Raw genomic sequence first — 16,287 nt, 5'->3', positions numbered from 1 at the left:
GAGCCGTGTCCATCATCGTCACTCTCTTCATCTTACACCTGCCCAACCAGAAACTCGACGCCCCAGCAGAAACACTGTTTGGCAAATTTCAGCAACTTGACCCCATTGGCAACCTGGTCTTTTTCCCAGGAATCGTCTGCTTGGTTCTTGCGCTTCAATGGGGAGGCACTCAATATCCCTGGGATGATGCTCGAATCATTGTTCTCTTGGTCCTTTGCGGCGTCTTCTGTCTTGTATTCATTGGCGTCCAGGCATGGAAAGGAGAAGCCGCAACTCTTCCTCCTCGCATCGTGACGCAGCGCAGTGTTGCAGCAGCTTGCTTCTTTAGTTTCTTCAACGGCGCCAGCATGATGGTTGTCATGTACTATCTTCCCATCTGGTTTCAAGCAATCAAGAATGTCAGCGCCATCAACTCTGGTATTTCCCTGTTACCCACCATTCTGTCGGTAGTTGTTGGCTCTTTGTCGTCTGGCGCCGCCATTTCTCGCTTCGGTTTCTACACTCCGTTTTTCTACGCCAGTTCAGTCTTGTCAGCTATTGGGGCAGGACTTCTGTCAATGCTTGAGCCGGGTACAGGTCATTCCAAATGGATTGGCTACCAGGTCATCTTTGGACTGGGCCTTGGGTTCGGTTCACAGCAAGCAATGAACGTTGTGCAGACGGTTTTAGACAGAGGCGATATCTCAAGCGGAACTGCATTTGTCATGTTCACTCGCTTCCTCGGCTCGTCAATCTTCTTACCAGTTGCGCAGACACTCTTCATCACCAACTTGTCCTCCCGAACAGCCAAAAATATTCATGATATCGATCCCAAAGAAATCGCGGCTGCTGGCGCTACTGAGATTAAAAACTTGGTTCCAGCAAGTGACTTGAAACTGCTGCTCCAAGACTATAACGATGCCCTTATGGAAGTTTTCATCATGATGGCGGCCATCTCAGCCGTCACTATCTTTGGTAGTGTGTTTGTCGAATGGCGCAGTCTCAAAGAACGCGCAAAGAGCGAACAGAGCGGAAGCTCTTCACCCCAGGTTGAGGCGGCATAAACAAGTGGCTCTGATGAACATCTTGTATATCTCGGACAATGATTATGAAAACGCGACCATGATGAGCGTATACGCATTTCGTTGGGTTACTGAGAGAAAAAGCAAGCAGGTGATAGACTAAACAAGGTCCATAAATAAGGTGCCGAGTCGGACAGATTGCATTCTGGAGTTGGTATTATTGATTAGAACGTTTAATAGATAGAAGAAAAATCTCCGAACTGTAAATTAGATTGTATATACTCTTTTTTGCTTAGCTGCGCAGCCTGTCGAGGATGTAGCTTCTTCCGAGCGTCAATCTGTACACACAAATTCCTAAATCTTTAGTGGTATATTGAACTCTTCTAGAGTTTTCAAGCTTGATTGCCTATAGCATACTTATAGTTTTCTTCCAACGTCATTATTCATTTTTCACAGCCCCTCCCTTGTATTCGACGCCCCGTCACCAGACCGCGTTTGTCCGCCGGACTTGTCGTTTCCAAACGAATCCCGCTCTACTCCTATCTCCGCCCTCTTCCACCAAGTTTGAGCCTTGTAAGTGGGCATTATCTGATGCGTCACACGACTTCCGAGGTCTCTCATTTGACTTTCTGATCTTAGACAAACTCGCGCTTAATTCTCACTTGAAACAAGAGTTCTTCGAACTTATGTTCTTTGCAACCAATTGTTGTCTCTTAGTTGCTGACAAGACTCAAGCCACTAAATCTTAGGTGAGTATAATACAGCAACCCACTGTAATTGCATTCGAACGCGCTGACGAAATGTAGGATACTGGATGCATATAAGAAGAGTCATGCGCATCCAGTCTTTAACGCCGAGTGCTTCGGAATTCTCTTTACTCGTCATTCCATTATTCAACATGCAGTTTCAGAAAGCCGTACTTCAAAGCACTCAAGTGCCTCCAGCATCGCTTACACGAAATGATATCGCAGCGGAAATCCCAGGTCTTTTGCCGCTCTACGACGAATTCCCGGACATTGTATACACCAAGGCCGACCCTGTTTATGAGACAATAAGTCCTGCATTCAAGACATCAACGACGACTAAACCACTAGCGGTAGTTCGTCCTCTAAATGAAAGCCATGTCCAGGCCACTGTTAAAGCAGCCCGCGCAGCTGGATTACCTCTGGGAATTCGCTCTGGAGGATTAGAAATGGCGGGAAGAAACTACAAGGGAACTGACAAAGGCATTTTATTGGATCTTCGCAGCCTATGCTCCATCAATGTGTCCGATGACAAGACATCTGCGACTATTGGTGGAGGCACTATAGCAGTTGATCTGGCCGTTTCTCTGTCAAAGCAGGGTATCTTTACACCTATTGGATGGCATCCAAGGCTCGGTTACGCAGGATGGGCGATGGCAGGAGGTTATGGTCTTTATTCTTCGCCATACGGCCTTGGTGTCGATAATATCCTCGGCGCTCGTCCTGTTCTTGCTGACGGGTCTGTGGTTGACGTTGATGATAAAAATCACCCAGATCTGTTCTGGGCGCTTCGAGGAGCTGGAAACGGCATATGGGGTGTTGTGACACAACTCACGATTAAAGTCTATCCACCACCAAATCTTTTGATCGGCACTTTAAAGATTCTTAAGAAAGATTGGCTGGCAGCATTGGACGAATGGGCAAACAACATCGAGCCTAATCTCCCCGACGAGTTTGGAGGAGAAGTTTACTTTAGGAATCCCGTATTGGATAGTCCTGAGATGATCATCTTCTTTGCCTGGTGCGCGAAAGAAGGCGAGGATATACAAAAAGGCTGGGACTATTTCGAAAAGATCAAATCACTGCCAGGTGCAGAGGTTCAACGCATTGCAGAATGTGAGTTTCGCGGCATATCATTGTTTTGCAGGATATACGATGAACGCAGGCGATTGCTAACAAATGAGCGTCTAGCTGACTTTGCTACCCATCTTACATCGGAACCGAGTGCGCAGCCAGTATCTTACCAGGTCCGTGGAGTTATTGCAAAAGGCCTGACCAGCAACATCGCTTCGGTCTTAAACCGCCAGTGGACCAACCCCAAGATATACTCCGGAATCCCTTGTCACTGCGCACACGGAAATGCCATCAAACCGGATCCGAGCGCCTGCTTCCCCCTGCGATATCGTCACAGGCTGTTCCCTCTTAATTCTCGCCACTCAGAATTGATGGGAACAGAAGAAGGGGAATCGCTTGTGGCTGAATTGTCTGCTCGTCTGATTGATGGGATCAAGGCTACGGGCGATGCATATGTTGGAGCTTCTTATCAGAACTTAATTCCTCCTGTTGACACTGACTTGGAGGTCACCTTTGGCAAAGAGACTCTGGAAAGACTCAAAACGGTGAAGAGGAAATACGATCCGGACAATTTCTTTTCAAGAGGATATCCTGCTTTGGATGTTTAATGGCAGCATTAGAGTCATAAGTAGAGAAGCAAATAAATGGTCTAATCAGTAGTAGATGGAACTCCCTCATTGTCTTCGCTGGTATACGTCAATTGAACTGGGGGATAAACATCCTTGCCGAATGTCGAGTTCAATGTGACGGCTCCAACAGCAGTGCCATCCTCGAGTCGAGTCCAGGTCTTGGTAGACTTTCCAAGGTCCTTGATGTCAACTAGAACCTGTCGCGATCCTCGAGTCCAAGAGCCGTAGCCTCCATAACCGGTGTGACGACCGAAGCAGAAGACAAGGCCGTTACCAGCCAAGTCCAAAAATTTGAGGTCCTTGTTCCACTTGAAGCACCAGTCGTCGCCGTGATCGTGACCGCTAAAAACACCCATCAGATTCTCAGTGTCCAAGAGGGCCTTCATGAAAGCCTTGTCTTGGCCAGTATACTCGAAACTTGTTGTAGCGTTATACAGTGGGGATTGCACTCCCTGCTGAGAGAGAGGATTGTCGGCATTAATTCCAGGCTCTTTGTTCCCATCAACGCCTTTTTCCTGTTGGAAGCCGTACATGGCGCCTACAGGGATGTGGACAAAGGCGTATGAAGGCAGATTCTTCTTGTACCGTTTAGTCAATTGAGCTCTGGTGGATACAAACCAGTCAACGACGCTTTGGTCGACCCAGTTTGGTCGGGCGACATCCGAACCGTCAGCTTCTTCTTCCTGGTAGTAGTTTCTGTATGTATTTAATGAGCCTGTGATGAAACAATTGAATGCAGAACTAAAATCTAGACTTACCCGCCTCGGCTGTCAAAGAACCAGAGGATCATGGCGGGCGTAGAATCACGCTTGTTGTTAGACATGACTTCCAGGTAGTAGTTGGAGACACCGGCGTTTTTGTCTTGAACCATCTTCTTCGTCAGACTATTTTTGTACTTTTTCTCTCTCTCGTAAATGTTTTCGGAGGAAAGATTGTACGCCGAGTCGTGGTCTATGAGAATATGAGCCACCATGATCGTATACTGCCATCGCTCACAATTACGTACTGCCGTATGTGGATGCCCAAGGAAGGTGGCGGGCAACCAAAGGCGAGACAACCATGTCAACGTAATCGGTTGAGTTCTTCTTGAAGGTGTTCTCGCCAGTGACGAAGTCTCCGTTAATCACGACAAGCTGGGGAGATTCCTTCTTCAGCACCGTCTCCATCACCAGCAGCGTGTCAACGTCCTGCAGAGGGCCCCAGTCTGTGTTCTCAGCCTCACCGAAATGCAAGTCATTGAAGACTGTCATCTGAAAGGTGCCTTCGGGAGTGAATCGCAATTGAGGCCAAGCGCACGAAGACACGGCGGCAGCAGCAGCCCGGTGGCTCAAGAGCGCTGCCGACACAAATGCACCCAGTCGGAACATAGTGAAGATTGCGGTGAGAAGTTGGCGATTGATGAGTGACGTTGAACTCCCAACGCTTCCAAAAACACCTCCGGTTGCATCCTTGGAACCGTTATTTATACTTGAAGAGATCCATCTTCTCGATCAACGACAATCTTGCCGCACTCCGGCGCCATTGAAAGGTTCCTGCAGCTCAAGCGACTTTTTCTCCATTCACGATTGTCACCGGCGGGGTGTTGCATCCCACGTGAAACCAGCGCCCAATCGGCAGCAGTTGTTTGTCTTTCTTCACTGGAATTGGACAAGAGACCGGCTGACACGGCAAAAAGGCCCATTGTGGGGATGACACGCCATTGATCGCGACAAGATCCCACGTGGGTGTAACCCAGAGTACTGGGCGAACGCCGCCACAAAGCTTAGCAAAGCTTGTGTTGATTGCAGGTAGCATCAAGAATGTGGACACTGCAATGCTTGCTTGGCTGTGCTGTCTTTAGCTTAGTGACGCAGACTAATTGTTTGGAGCGCCAGAAAGAGACGACACGGTGAAGAAAACGTTCTAGCTGGAATTTCTGGGCGTGAGATTTGCTCTACTACTGAGCACTAAGTCGGTATAGGCTAATTGAATCATCACTTGTTATCTATGAGGATGCAATTGTTGGCGCAGTATGGTCAAATTATTATAAATCAACGAGATTCGCCCTCGTTATTATCTTGCGATTGCACATGTGCAAATGCCCGTTGCCAGAATGAGTATCTAAGATACAAGAGCCGGACGCTAAGCTCCTGGAACTTTATGAAGGCATCACAAGCCGCAAGCGAAGGATATTCTAAAGGACCAACTGGACTTTTATGTAGCAAACTATATTCACATAACAGCGAAGCTTTGCAATAACATATAAGTATGAGTAAAGCCATAAGGATCAGGCAGCGTTAGGATTCGTTTAGTTACATTAGAACCCGAGATCAACCCGTCATGGTGCAGGGTAAGTCGTAGCACTCCATCTGGGATGTGCCATGATGGTATGTCAGCTTGACATCTCAGTGGGTATGATCTACACTGGCCTACGATCTCAAAAATAGACGAATCAGTTCTCAGGTAGCATCTTATTTAGCCCGTGTAACTCCCTTTCGGAAGATCCGTAATTCCTTCAGTAACCATTTGTCGAATTAGCTATCACCGCAGCCTAGTAAACTAACTTATGATACATCAGATTATCTCCTGGATGTCTCAATTGTTAATACCTATTGCATCAAGCTCTTAGAAAGGCGACTCTGAGACTCTGAGACATGTTGCAATTTTTGTCTTTCGTACCACGGCATTGCATTAATGAAGAGAAAGAGCTCAACATGCTGTACGTTAATGCTGAATCTTAAGAGACTTTGGAGTCAAAACTCAAAAGGGCTTGACCATTAAAAAGGCCTTGATATACTGGATGCAGGAGCAGCTCACAGACGTTAAATTCCGACCGTAAATCCGAGGCTCTGTGTCCGGACAAGGTTAGGATTTATTAACACCTACAGGTTAATTAGTCTCATGCATGCAACAATCGGTCTGTACCAATCGGCGTTTGGATCTAGTCAAGCAGTTTACGGAAGGACGTTATTGTACAAGAAATACGCCAATTCTCTATAAGGCAAACGCCGAGGGAATTACCCTATTCATGGCACTCTCTTAATAGTCAAGATGCTTTACCATGTTCATGGGAAGCAATGTCAATCCTAGCGCACGGATGGGGTGGCGGACGGATAATGGACTTATCCATCGGATCTGCACACACCCGAAGGGCGTGGAATAATTGTCCCCGCGAATAATATGTCAGAAATCGGCTAATATCTGGCATGGAGGAGATCTTGTTAACAACCGGACTTTTCAAGAATACTCCACTGTCAGCTACGCTAACGCCGAACCTTGCTTTGCTTCCCGATTGTTATATATCTTACATTGGCTTCATAGTACATCTCGTATATCTGTATAGATTGGTACTGATTGGTACTGATTGTGTAATGATTTCTGTTAATCCATGTCTTCCCAACTAAGCTGCCAGGATGAGGTCAACAATTACCATCACAGAACTCCTTATTCCCAAAACGGAATATGCTCAGCGGCCTATCACAGAGGCATATGAAGACAGACTAAGAGTAACACGAATCTGGGCTACGTAAACTCGTTCGGAGTAAGCGGCAAGTCTGTCCCCTCTATACTTGCCAGGGTGAAACGACAGCATTTTCTGACTGTTCCTTATTGGCTGCATAGCTAGTTAATTCTTTCACACCACCAGTGATTAATTTGTGGTTTAGCCTCACTATACTCGAGATCGCGAGAATGTGAATATCTGCAAAGCCATTCAATAGAGGCTGACTCCTACTTGAATTCTTAGAAACTGCTGGCCAATAAGTGGAATCCCACAAAGGGCTTTATACTATAGCGGTTTTCTATTGCGTGTTATTGACATTTTGGGAAATGTTTACCGATGTTCCGCAGAGCTGAGCTGACGACGGCTTACGGGAAGTGCCGATTAGCCGCTTCGCTTATATTAGTATGTCTGCATTTCTTGTTCTAAACACCATTACCCTAATCTGGGTGTCGAGTTGGCGTAACGAATAAGGATAAGTCTCCTTTTGACCCTGTTAGTAGTCAGAGAGGTGGAGATTCTTCCGTAAAATCGAATCAACATCTATGTAGGTAATGAATCAGAGGGCAACTTGATGTTGTAAAAGCGTTAGTCTGTGATATTATTAACCGTTGAATCAACATTTTTTATTAGTCACTTAACATACTTAAAATCAAATGATTTGTCTACTTCTCTAACAGGGTGAAGTCCCAGATATACGACTTTCAACACCAGAGTAAGCCACTAGATGATTACAATTCAAATATTAATGAAATAAGGATCAGCTGCATGGCAACTTTGGTAATCGATCTGCAATAGGTTAATGCAACTTCCCAAAATATGGTTAGATATAGGCTAATAGAGAAAGAATAAGCGGTGTACTTGGGTCTAATGTTGATCATCTGCAGGGAAGTTGGTGTCGTTCTAGTGTGTGAGTTGCGAGTTCACGACATGCAACACTCGTCCAATACCTCACCTGATGATAGAAGAATCTCAATACTTCTGACAGTGACGATGAGTATAAAAAGCACGCTTTCGCCACCATGAACATCTTTTTTTACCACCACTCATCAACATTGGAAACCTGACCACCATCTTACCTTAAGCAACAATCGGCAAACTATACGCCACACAACACTCATACATCATGAAGGTCAATCAGTTTACCTCTACTCTCCTCCTCAGTCTTTCCACCACAGTGTTGGCAGACTTTCAACTCCTGTGCGGGCCATGCTGCGATGAAGGCGGCGACTTCAGTGACGGATGTTATCCCGATGCAATCATCTCTGCCGAGAACAAGCTGGGCTGCGGCAACCTCGACAATCCCAGTGGCGTTGCCACAAACTCGTTACTCAGCGGTGGTTTTGGAGGTGCTCTGGGCTGCCCATCGGCTACTTCGTTCTTCAGTATGGGCGGTCTCTGTGGAGTTGGGGACTTGAACTTTTATCAGAGTGGCGATACATACATCGGCTATATCAGCGGTGGAGACGGCTCGCAAGTTGCTACATGCTATCCGACATCTGGAGATAAGTCTTGCGATTATGGCGCAGCGACTTGTGACTGGCAACAAACTTGGTACTGCGACTCTTACATTTGCTCATAGAAGGCGTGTTCGCATGAGCGGACTGTGGTTGTTAAACTTGGCTGTAAAATACAAATACAGTTGCGGGAACATAAGGCAACTACTATTAGATAGTTGGTTAAGATAGACCAATGTCAATAAGCTTATACGGCTGACTTCAGAATAAAATGAATAGGTGCAACTATAGCTCTCCGCCAAGACTTAATACAACACCTTTACCATAATGAATCTATTGCCTATTGTAGCATTCTCATAACGGACTGCTGCAATCATTACTTAAGCGTGCATTCAAAACTGGGGTAGCATTTGTAATGTGCAATCGCATACTTCATAGCGCCCGTTATCAGCCTTATATGTACTCGGTCGCGACAGTCCGAAGGTGTGTGTATGGCGCCATATCACGACATCAAAACGGAGTTGATCGCCAAGGCAAGAGTACAGTAATTAAAGTCGCTTGAAAGGGCAAACGTCTACATCTCCGCGGGAAACTCACCTTTGCGAAATTATTTGGTTCAATATTCTTGAGCATTTCCGCGCTCGAAATGTTACAGAAAGAATGAGTCTTCAAATTACGAGAAATGGCGGTTTCAACGCCTGTTCTATAAGTGTCAGGATTCCCCACAACTATCGTCTGGGGTCACGCTTCTCTCTGAAGGATCAACCTATTTATACCAGATGTAACAGATGATCATAAGCAACTACCTTTGAAAGCAAAGTACAAGTTAAAGTTTCGTGAGGAGGGTGCTGCGATTATCCTAGACGTTCAAGTTACCGTTTCCCCCCACGTTTTCCACTGCCGCGTGACGGCGTCGGGATCTGCCTCAATCAATGGCGCAATGCGTCTTCGCTCGCAGCAAACTGCGGGGAGATGCAGACTGTTGCTGCAGCTTTAAACATGAACAAAGATAAGGTATCATCGACGTCGTCATTGTAGCACGCAATCATGGTCCGAAATTCGGGATGTCCAGGATGTGCAAGAAAACATATAAATTGCTGGTTCTCTATTCGGTGTTGTATATCCCGTCAGAGCGAAGCGTTATAACCAACCTTTATAGCTGCCAGGGCGAGGGCAAGCTTTGGGCAGATTGAGGCTGCATTTCAACTGGTGGAAGAGGCGTGTCTATTCATCAAGACACTCGCTTTGCGAAGTCGATGAAAAAATGGCCGCCGACGGTAAAACGACCAACATCTCCATCCTCACGGAGGAGGTGACTTCGAGCATTCATGACTCCTCATCCAGCGACACAGAGCGGCTAAGAGAGATCACTGGATCAGAAGAAAATGGATACAGCGATGAGAAGAACCCATTCAGAGATCCAGCTATCGCTCAGCACTGGACAGAGGTGTATGAAAAGTCACAGTACGAATGTCGTCATGTATTTGATCCGTCACTGTCATGGACCGAAGAAGAGGAGCGTCGTTTAATAAGAAAGTTGGATTGGCGAGTGTGCCTATGGGCCGTAAGTTTGTCCGCTCAATGAAAGACAGCACCAGAAGTTTGCCAACTAACAATGTCACCTTGCTTACAGTGTATCATGTTCTTTGGCCTGCAGGTCGACCGTGGAAACCTTGCACAGGCAGTCTCGGATAATATGTTGGATGATCTGGGGCTCGATACAAATGGTATATACAAAGACATCCACCCCATGAAAGGACCTGGAGAGGAGGTTGACTAACTTGAGAAAAGATTACAACTACGGCAACAGCATATTCAGGATTTCCTTCCTGGTCGCCGAACTTCCTTCGCAGCTTGTGTCGAAAATGGTTGGACCCGATAGGTGGATTCCCGTACAGATGGTTCTCTGGTCTGTTGTCGCCGTTTCTCAATGCGCATTGACCGGCCGCACGAGCTTTCTCTGTACACGCAGTCTTCTTGGACTGTTGGAGGTTTGTCAAGCCCATCTCTCCCACATCGTCTATACTCAAGCTAACTTGTGATCTGTAGGGAGGATTCATTCCCGATATTGTTCTTTGGCTATCGTATTTTTACACATCTCGCGAGCTGCCTGTCCGTCTCAGTTACTTTTGGACTTCCCTCTCTGTCACTGGAATCGTGACATCTCTACTCGCATTCGCCCTATTGCATCTCCGCGGTGCCAACGGCTGGGCTGGCTGGCGGTGGCTGTTCCTCGTCGAGGGCTTGATAACCCTTGTTGTAGGTCTTGCTTCTTTCTTCATGATGCCTGCCTCTGCTGTGCAGACAAAGACATGGTTCCGCCCAAAGGGATGGTTCACAGATCGTGAAGTCGCTATTGTTGTCAATAGAGTCTTGAGAGATGATCCTTCCAAGGGCGATATGCACAACCGGAAAGCTATTACGCCAAAGCGGTTGTGGGAGACGTTGAAAGACTTTGATCTCTGGCCGCTCTATATACTTGGTTTGGTTGTATTTATACCTCCTAGTCCGCCGGGGACGTATATTACACTCACTCTGAGAAAAATTGGCTTTGACCCGTTTACTACCAACTTGTTGACCATTCCATCTGTAAGCATCCTTCACCGTATGCATTGCTCGCTGCCGAAAACTGACGGTTTTCTAGAACATCTTTCACATTATCAATCTTATTCTCATCACACGACTATCTGAGTGGCTCAATGAACGTACCTTGGTGTCCATGTTGCAAGTTATTTGGACACTTCCGTGCGTCATTGCCTTGCGTTGGTGGCCTGGTGTCATGGTCAATCAATGGGGGACTTATGCTCTGGTCACTGTCTTGACATCTTACCCTTATTGCCGTACGTTCCAAATATGAAGCTCTACTTTTTTGAAGTTTCTTTATGCTAACCAATCTTTTACAGATGCAATCTTGGTTGGCTGGACGTCCAAAAACTCCAACAACGTTGGCACCCGCTCGGTCTCCGCAGCAATGTACAACGTAAGATATTATCTCTCTAGTTTGTTTTACTCTTGCTAATCTTATACCGCCCTCAGATGTGTGTTCAGGTCGGTAGCGTCATCTCGGCGTACATATATGTCGCCGATGATGCGCCATTGTATCACCGTGGTAACACTAACCTCGTCATCATCAACATTCTCGGCATTGTCCTCTTCCTTCTAGCAAAACTATACTATATTTTCAGAAACAAACAAAAAGAAAAGGTTTGGAATGCCATGAGTGAAGAGGCAAGAAAGGAATACACTGCAAACACGAAGCTGCAGGGCAGTGGACGGCTGGATTTCAGGTTTGCACATTAGCATTTGTGTGTGTATTGCAGGGCTGGTTGTTTAGATTCTAGATAAAAGAGGTTGATCATCTATTGTGAAGGGTAACTATTGATGAATACTGCTTATAGAGTATGTCTATACTATTCAATTTCGAAATTAGGTCCAACTAAATACGTGTATCTGGGCACTACCAGCCTTTCCAAGGAACCCAAGTGTCTACCACAACGTCATTCTCATCAACGACATAAAAGACATGGAATGCGGCAGCAGTAATGCAAGTATGGTTGCAGTACAAATACACTCTCTGTCCAACCTTAAATGTATCGGCTGCATTGCAAGAAGAGTTCTCAGTCCCTAATATTCCATGTTCCTGAGACTGCCTCACAACTGCCCAGTCGGGCTGACCCACAACCTGACCAAACCCAGGGAAGCCACTTGTTTCTCGGGATAAAGCGATCACTCCTGCATTTACAACAGCTTCATTTCGTTCTGGATAAACGCTGCAGACTTCCGTCGCAATGCGGACTGCTTGGTCGTTTTCGGAAATGACTTTGGTTGATAATTGCTGTAGGTCGTTTGTGGGGAAATTGCCTATAGGGGGGACAGCTAATTAGAGAAGATGATAATTTCGTCGTTGAGTGATAGTACTTACCCGCATGTAGTTCTAAATGAATGTTGGACGGTATGGTTGCCTTGAGGCTCTTGACGACATGTGCCGTCGGCGTGGCTCCGATAGATACAGTCAGTTTACGACTGGTAGGGAGCAGCGATGCCGCATCCAATACCCCTGAGATTTCGGCGTGCAAAGTTTCTTCTGCTTCTTCTTGCGATCTACCAGCATATGAATGGCCTGCATGGCAATAGAAGCCGATGAGATTAACATGTTGAGAAGCTTCGGCCCGGTTGACTAGTTTCCTCAACGAAGGGCTGGCAGCCAATACACCAGCACGGTGGGACCCCACATCAATCTTGACAAAGACATCCCATGGTTGTGCTTGATCTTGGTTCTCGAGAAGGTCGATGTGTTGTTCGTTGTCGACCATAAGGGTAATGCGAATCGATTTGCGTAGCTCGACCAGGCCTGGAAGACACCCGGGATAGACCGGTAAGCCGTAAAGGCACTGGAAAGTTGGTTTTTAGTAATTTGGACGTGATGATGCAAAGCTATTAAAAATTCAATTACCTCATCTAGAAGCCCTTCCTTTACCAAGGGCAAAGCTCCCCGTATCTCTGCCAAAGTTGACGCGACGATGGAGTGATATTTCCCATTTGCGAGCATCAACCTCGTAACTTCGATAGTCTGATAAATCAGTGTCCATTATCTGGGTAAGATATAAAAACTCGTAAGGCGTGATAAGTACCTTTAAGGTCTTAACATGTGGTCGAAATCCAATCCCCAGTTCTTCCACATCACGGTGTAGCCTGTCCACATTTCGTTTTATAGTTGGTAGGCTCACAATTAGTGATGGCGTGGGTAACTGAGAAACAGATTTGTTGAGAAATGATTGATGATGCTCTAGAGAATAGTCCATTTTGATGGATGCGTATTGATCCTAGTCAATGTCGGAGGCACCAGTCAGTGGAAGGAGAGTGTAAGCGTTGGGCGTATAATGAGTTTGACCGTAACCTTAGTCGTATGGGTCTGCAACCGTATTTGTGTCGCAATTGATGCAGAATTGGAATTAGTTTTCATTGTTGAAAAATTAGGCAAGATTCGTTTTCGGCGGTAATAATTTATTGTACTGTACTAAGGGAGGCTTTGGATCAGGCCTTGGGTGAAAGCAACATCCCCCATGAATTGGAGTACATGCGTAACCTCAACTACTTCCTTTTTACAGCCCATCAGTTGACGATAAAATCTGCGTTGCAAAATAATCATCGATATGCCTCGTATCAGTTTCCCTCTCATAACATCAATGCCTCGACTATCATCAATATTGAATGGAGCCATTGATACGACACTCCAATCGCCACCGCCACTAAGCAACTTGGTCGCGGCAATCCGCTTCTATCAAATCAATCACTGATATCATTACCAACTCGACAATCTGGTCAACTGACTGCATGTCCATCAGTATCCACGGAGCCGCGCTGGATCGCTAGATCAACTGTTCACTGATTGCCGCTTTTGTGACACAACCAAGGTAAGCTTACGCCCTACTGTCTATCTCCCTGCTGAAGATGGCCTGCTCTAGTACGTATGTAGTCGAGCATAACCCGATGTTCCGGCGTGGCTGGTCGAGGCTGGCCGCTATCTAGTCTATATCGTTCGCCCCATCTCGACCGCGCACACGACGCACATTGGCCAGCCCTGGCTGACGTCCGCACGTCCAGCCAATGACTCCAACTTGCGCGCTCTCCAGATCGAAGCTTCTTTGGCATCCCCCACCCAACCACGCGATATCGATTTACCCCATGGGCAAGGCGGAGCTTCTAAACCAGCATGTTCATATCATCTGTGGCGTGCGAACGATAGCTTTCTAGCGTCCTTTGCAGGGTGAATTATCGCTGGCTTATCACCTGAGATGAGATTGATGCCATGAAGGAGGGGGGAGTTTGATACCATGTAGGCGGTTCCAGCACCCTGGCGCACCAAGGAGGCAACATATGCAGATAGTGAACAGTCGGCCGTTGAAGCTAGACGATACATCTGCCAACTTTATCGCCTTTAAAAAGACGGTGATGGCCACGCGTTGACTGTGTGTCACACAGAACGTCGGAGGCATAACCTCTTCGATTACTCCTCCCGTCTTGATAACTCACCCTTCGTACAATATTCTGTATCATGTCAGACAAAATGTCCAAAGATGAATACCAGGTAGATGAGGATACAAAGCTCGGCCACAGCGAGTCGTTCAATGGTGAGTCAACCCGCATGGAACACACCTATCTGCTGCATCGCGAGCGTGGTTGCTAATGATGGACACTCACTTCCAGGTCACGATGCCCAAGAGCTGAGAAAGAACTTCTCCGTCTTCTCCGTCCTTGGCATCAGTTTCTCGCTGGCCAACTCTTGGTTCGGCATCTCCACTGCTCTGGTAACTGGCATCAACTCTGGTGGCCCGGTGCAACTTGTCTATGGAATCATCATCGTCACTGTGGTATGTGCTGCGATTGCCGTGTCGCTATCTGAGCTGGCCTCGGCAATGCCGGATGCTGGTGGACAGTACTTTTGGACGAGCCAGCTGGCCTCCAAGAAATATGCGAGGTTTGTGTCATACTTGACGGGATGGATCGCCTGGGCTGGTTCTCTCTTCACTTGCGCTAGTATCGCACTCGGTGTTGGAAATCTGATTATGGGTTGCATCCAGATGGCACACCCTACATTGTAAGTTGTTTCCCTTGATGTCACGACTTTTTTATCTTGATCGTCAACGCAAAACTAACACATATGATATAGAGTCATCAAACCATGGATGAGCTTCGTTGCCTATCAAGTTGTCAACATATTTTGCGCCATCTTCAACATCTCCAGTACTGCGCTCCCGACTGTTACATTCTTCACGCTTTGGACCTCGATTATTTCATTCCTCGTCATCATCTTGACCGTACCATGCAAGGCCGAAACCCATCAGTCAGCCAAGTTTGTCTTTGCCACGTTCGTCAACAACACTGGCTGGAAGAACAACGGAATTGCCTACATCGTCGGCCTCATCAACTGCAACTGGGCGTTCAACGGTCTCGATGCCGCCACGCACATGGCCGAGGAGGTTCTCCACCCCGAGAAGGCCATTCCAATTGCCATCATCGGCACGGTCATCGTGGGCTTTGTGACTGCCTGGCTCTTTGGCATTGCCATGATGTTTAGTATCAAGGACTTTGACGCCGTCAGCTCGACACCAACCGGCGTCCCCATCTTGGAGCTTTTCGACCAAGCCCTGAGCAACAAGGCCGGAGCCATTGTGCTCTGCTCCTTGATCGTGCTTACTGGATGCGGATGTCTGATTGCCTCACACACTTGGCAAGCCCGTCTCTGCTGGTCTTTTGCCCGTGATGACGGTCTACCTGGTTCAAAGTACCTGAGCCGCGTTCATCCCAAGCTTCGCGTGCCAATCTGGGCTCATGTCATTAGCTGCATAATTGTCAGCATTTTGGGTTGTCTGTATCTTGCTTCCAACACCGCATTCAACAGTATGGTCACTGCCTGCGTTGTGCTTCTTTATGCCTCTTACAGTATCCCGGTTATTTGCCTGCTGATTAAGGGACGTTCATCTATTCGCCACGGACCATTCTGGCTAGGAAAGCTGGGAATGGTTTGCAACTATATTCTTCTTTTGTGGCTTATCTTTACGCTTATGGTAAGCAATTTCCTCTTTGTGACATTATGGACTCCATTTGCTAATAAAATTATCACTAGATGTACGCATTGCCCCCAGTGATGCCTGTCAAGGGAGATAACATGAACTACGTATCAGTCGTCTATGTCATCACATTCATAATTTTGACTGCGTGGTGGTATATCAGGGCTAGAGTCGACTACCGTCCACTCTCCAACAGCGTTCATTAGTTATAGGATGTTATGTTTCTTGCTTCACTTAGTATATTTAGTCTGTAATAAATACCTGCCAATTTGTTCGAGTAGACATCAAACCATCTTTAAGAACGTAGATTTAATGAAAGACTCTACTCACGCAA

At 46.7% G+C, this 16,287-nt stretch overlaps 6 protein-coding genes across 6 annotated transcripts; 4 read left to right on the top strand and 2 right to left on the bottom strand.

The window, feature by feature from the left end:
* Positions 1–1,899: 1,899 nt before the first annotated feature.
* On the top strand, positions 1,900–3,426 carry M431DRAFT_476626 (hypothetical protein; the record flags this gene model as incomplete). Its single annotated transcript, XM_024915480.1, has 1 exon — positions 1,900–3,426. The coding sequence occupies one exon, from the start codon at positions 1,900–1,902 to the stop codon at positions 3,424–3,426; it is 1,527 nt and encodes a 508-aa protein (XP_024779769.1).
* Positions 3,427–3,467: 41 nt separating this feature from the next.
* On the bottom strand, positions 3,468–4,697 carry M431DRAFT_71006 (hypothetical protein; the record flags this gene model as incomplete). The annotated part of the gene is made up of 3 exons (XM_024921845.1): positions 3,468–4,143; positions 4,206–4,398; positions 4,454–4,697. 3 exons carry the CDS (start codon positions 4,695–4,697, stop codon positions 3,468–3,470), a joined length of 1,113 nt encoding a protein of 370 aa, XP_024779768.1.
* Positions 4,698–8,051: 3,354 nt separating this feature from the next.
* On the top strand, positions 8,052–8,507 carry M431DRAFT_195 (hypothetical protein; the record flags this gene model as incomplete). Its single annotated transcript, XM_024913250.1, has 1 exon — positions 8,052–8,507. One exon carries the CDS (start codon positions 8,052–8,054, stop codon positions 8,505–8,507), a length of 456 nt encoding a protein of 151 aa, XP_024779767.1.
* Positions 8,508–9,646: 1,139 nt separating this feature from the next.
* Positions 9,647–11,766, top strand: M431DRAFT_103260 (hypothetical protein; the record flags this gene model as incomplete). The annotated part of the gene is made up of 7 exons (XM_024911512.1): positions 9,647–9,946; positions 10,016–10,109; positions 10,174–10,373; positions 10,432–10,971; positions 11,027–11,222; positions 11,286–11,362; positions 11,419–11,766. The coding sequence occupies 7 exons, from the start codon at positions 9,647–9,649 to the stop codon at positions 11,680–11,682; spliced, it is 1,671 nt and encodes a 556-aa protein (XP_024779766.1). The 3' UTR covers positions 11,683–11,766.
* Positions 11,767–11,839: 73 nt separating this feature from the next.
* Positions 11,840–13,184, bottom strand: M431DRAFT_488853 (hypothetical protein; the record flags this gene model as incomplete). Its single annotated transcript, XM_024916613.1, has 4 exons — positions 11,840–12,243; positions 12,305–12,773; positions 12,836–12,952; positions 13,014–13,184. 4 exons carry the CDS (start codon positions 13,182–13,184, stop codon positions 11,840–11,842), a joined length of 1,161 nt encoding a protein of 386 aa, XP_024779765.1.
* A 1,265-nt stretch (positions 13,185–14,449) lies between these two features.
* On the top strand, positions 14,450–16,159 carry M431DRAFT_476621 (hypothetical protein; the record flags this gene model as incomplete). The annotated part of the gene is made up of 4 exons (XM_024915479.1): positions 14,450–14,513; positions 14,590–14,980; positions 15,053–15,950; positions 16,010–16,159. The coding sequence occupies 4 exons, from the start codon at positions 14,450–14,452 to the stop codon at positions 16,157–16,159; spliced, it is 1,503 nt and encodes a 500-aa protein (XP_024779764.1).
* Positions 16,160–16,287: the final 128 nt, after the last annotated feature.

The sequence above is a fragment of the Trichoderma harzianum genome (genome assembly GCF_003025095.1).
Source record: "Trichoderma harzianum CBS 226.95 unplaced genomic scaffold M431scaffold_1, whole genome shotgun sequence".
Lineage (NCBI taxonomy): Eukaryota > Fungi > Ascomycota > Sordariomycetes > Hypocreales > Hypocreaceae > Trichoderma > Trichoderma harzianum.
Note: the sequence above shows the minus strand (reverse complement) of the source record. Positions and strands in the feature narration are given on the sequence as shown.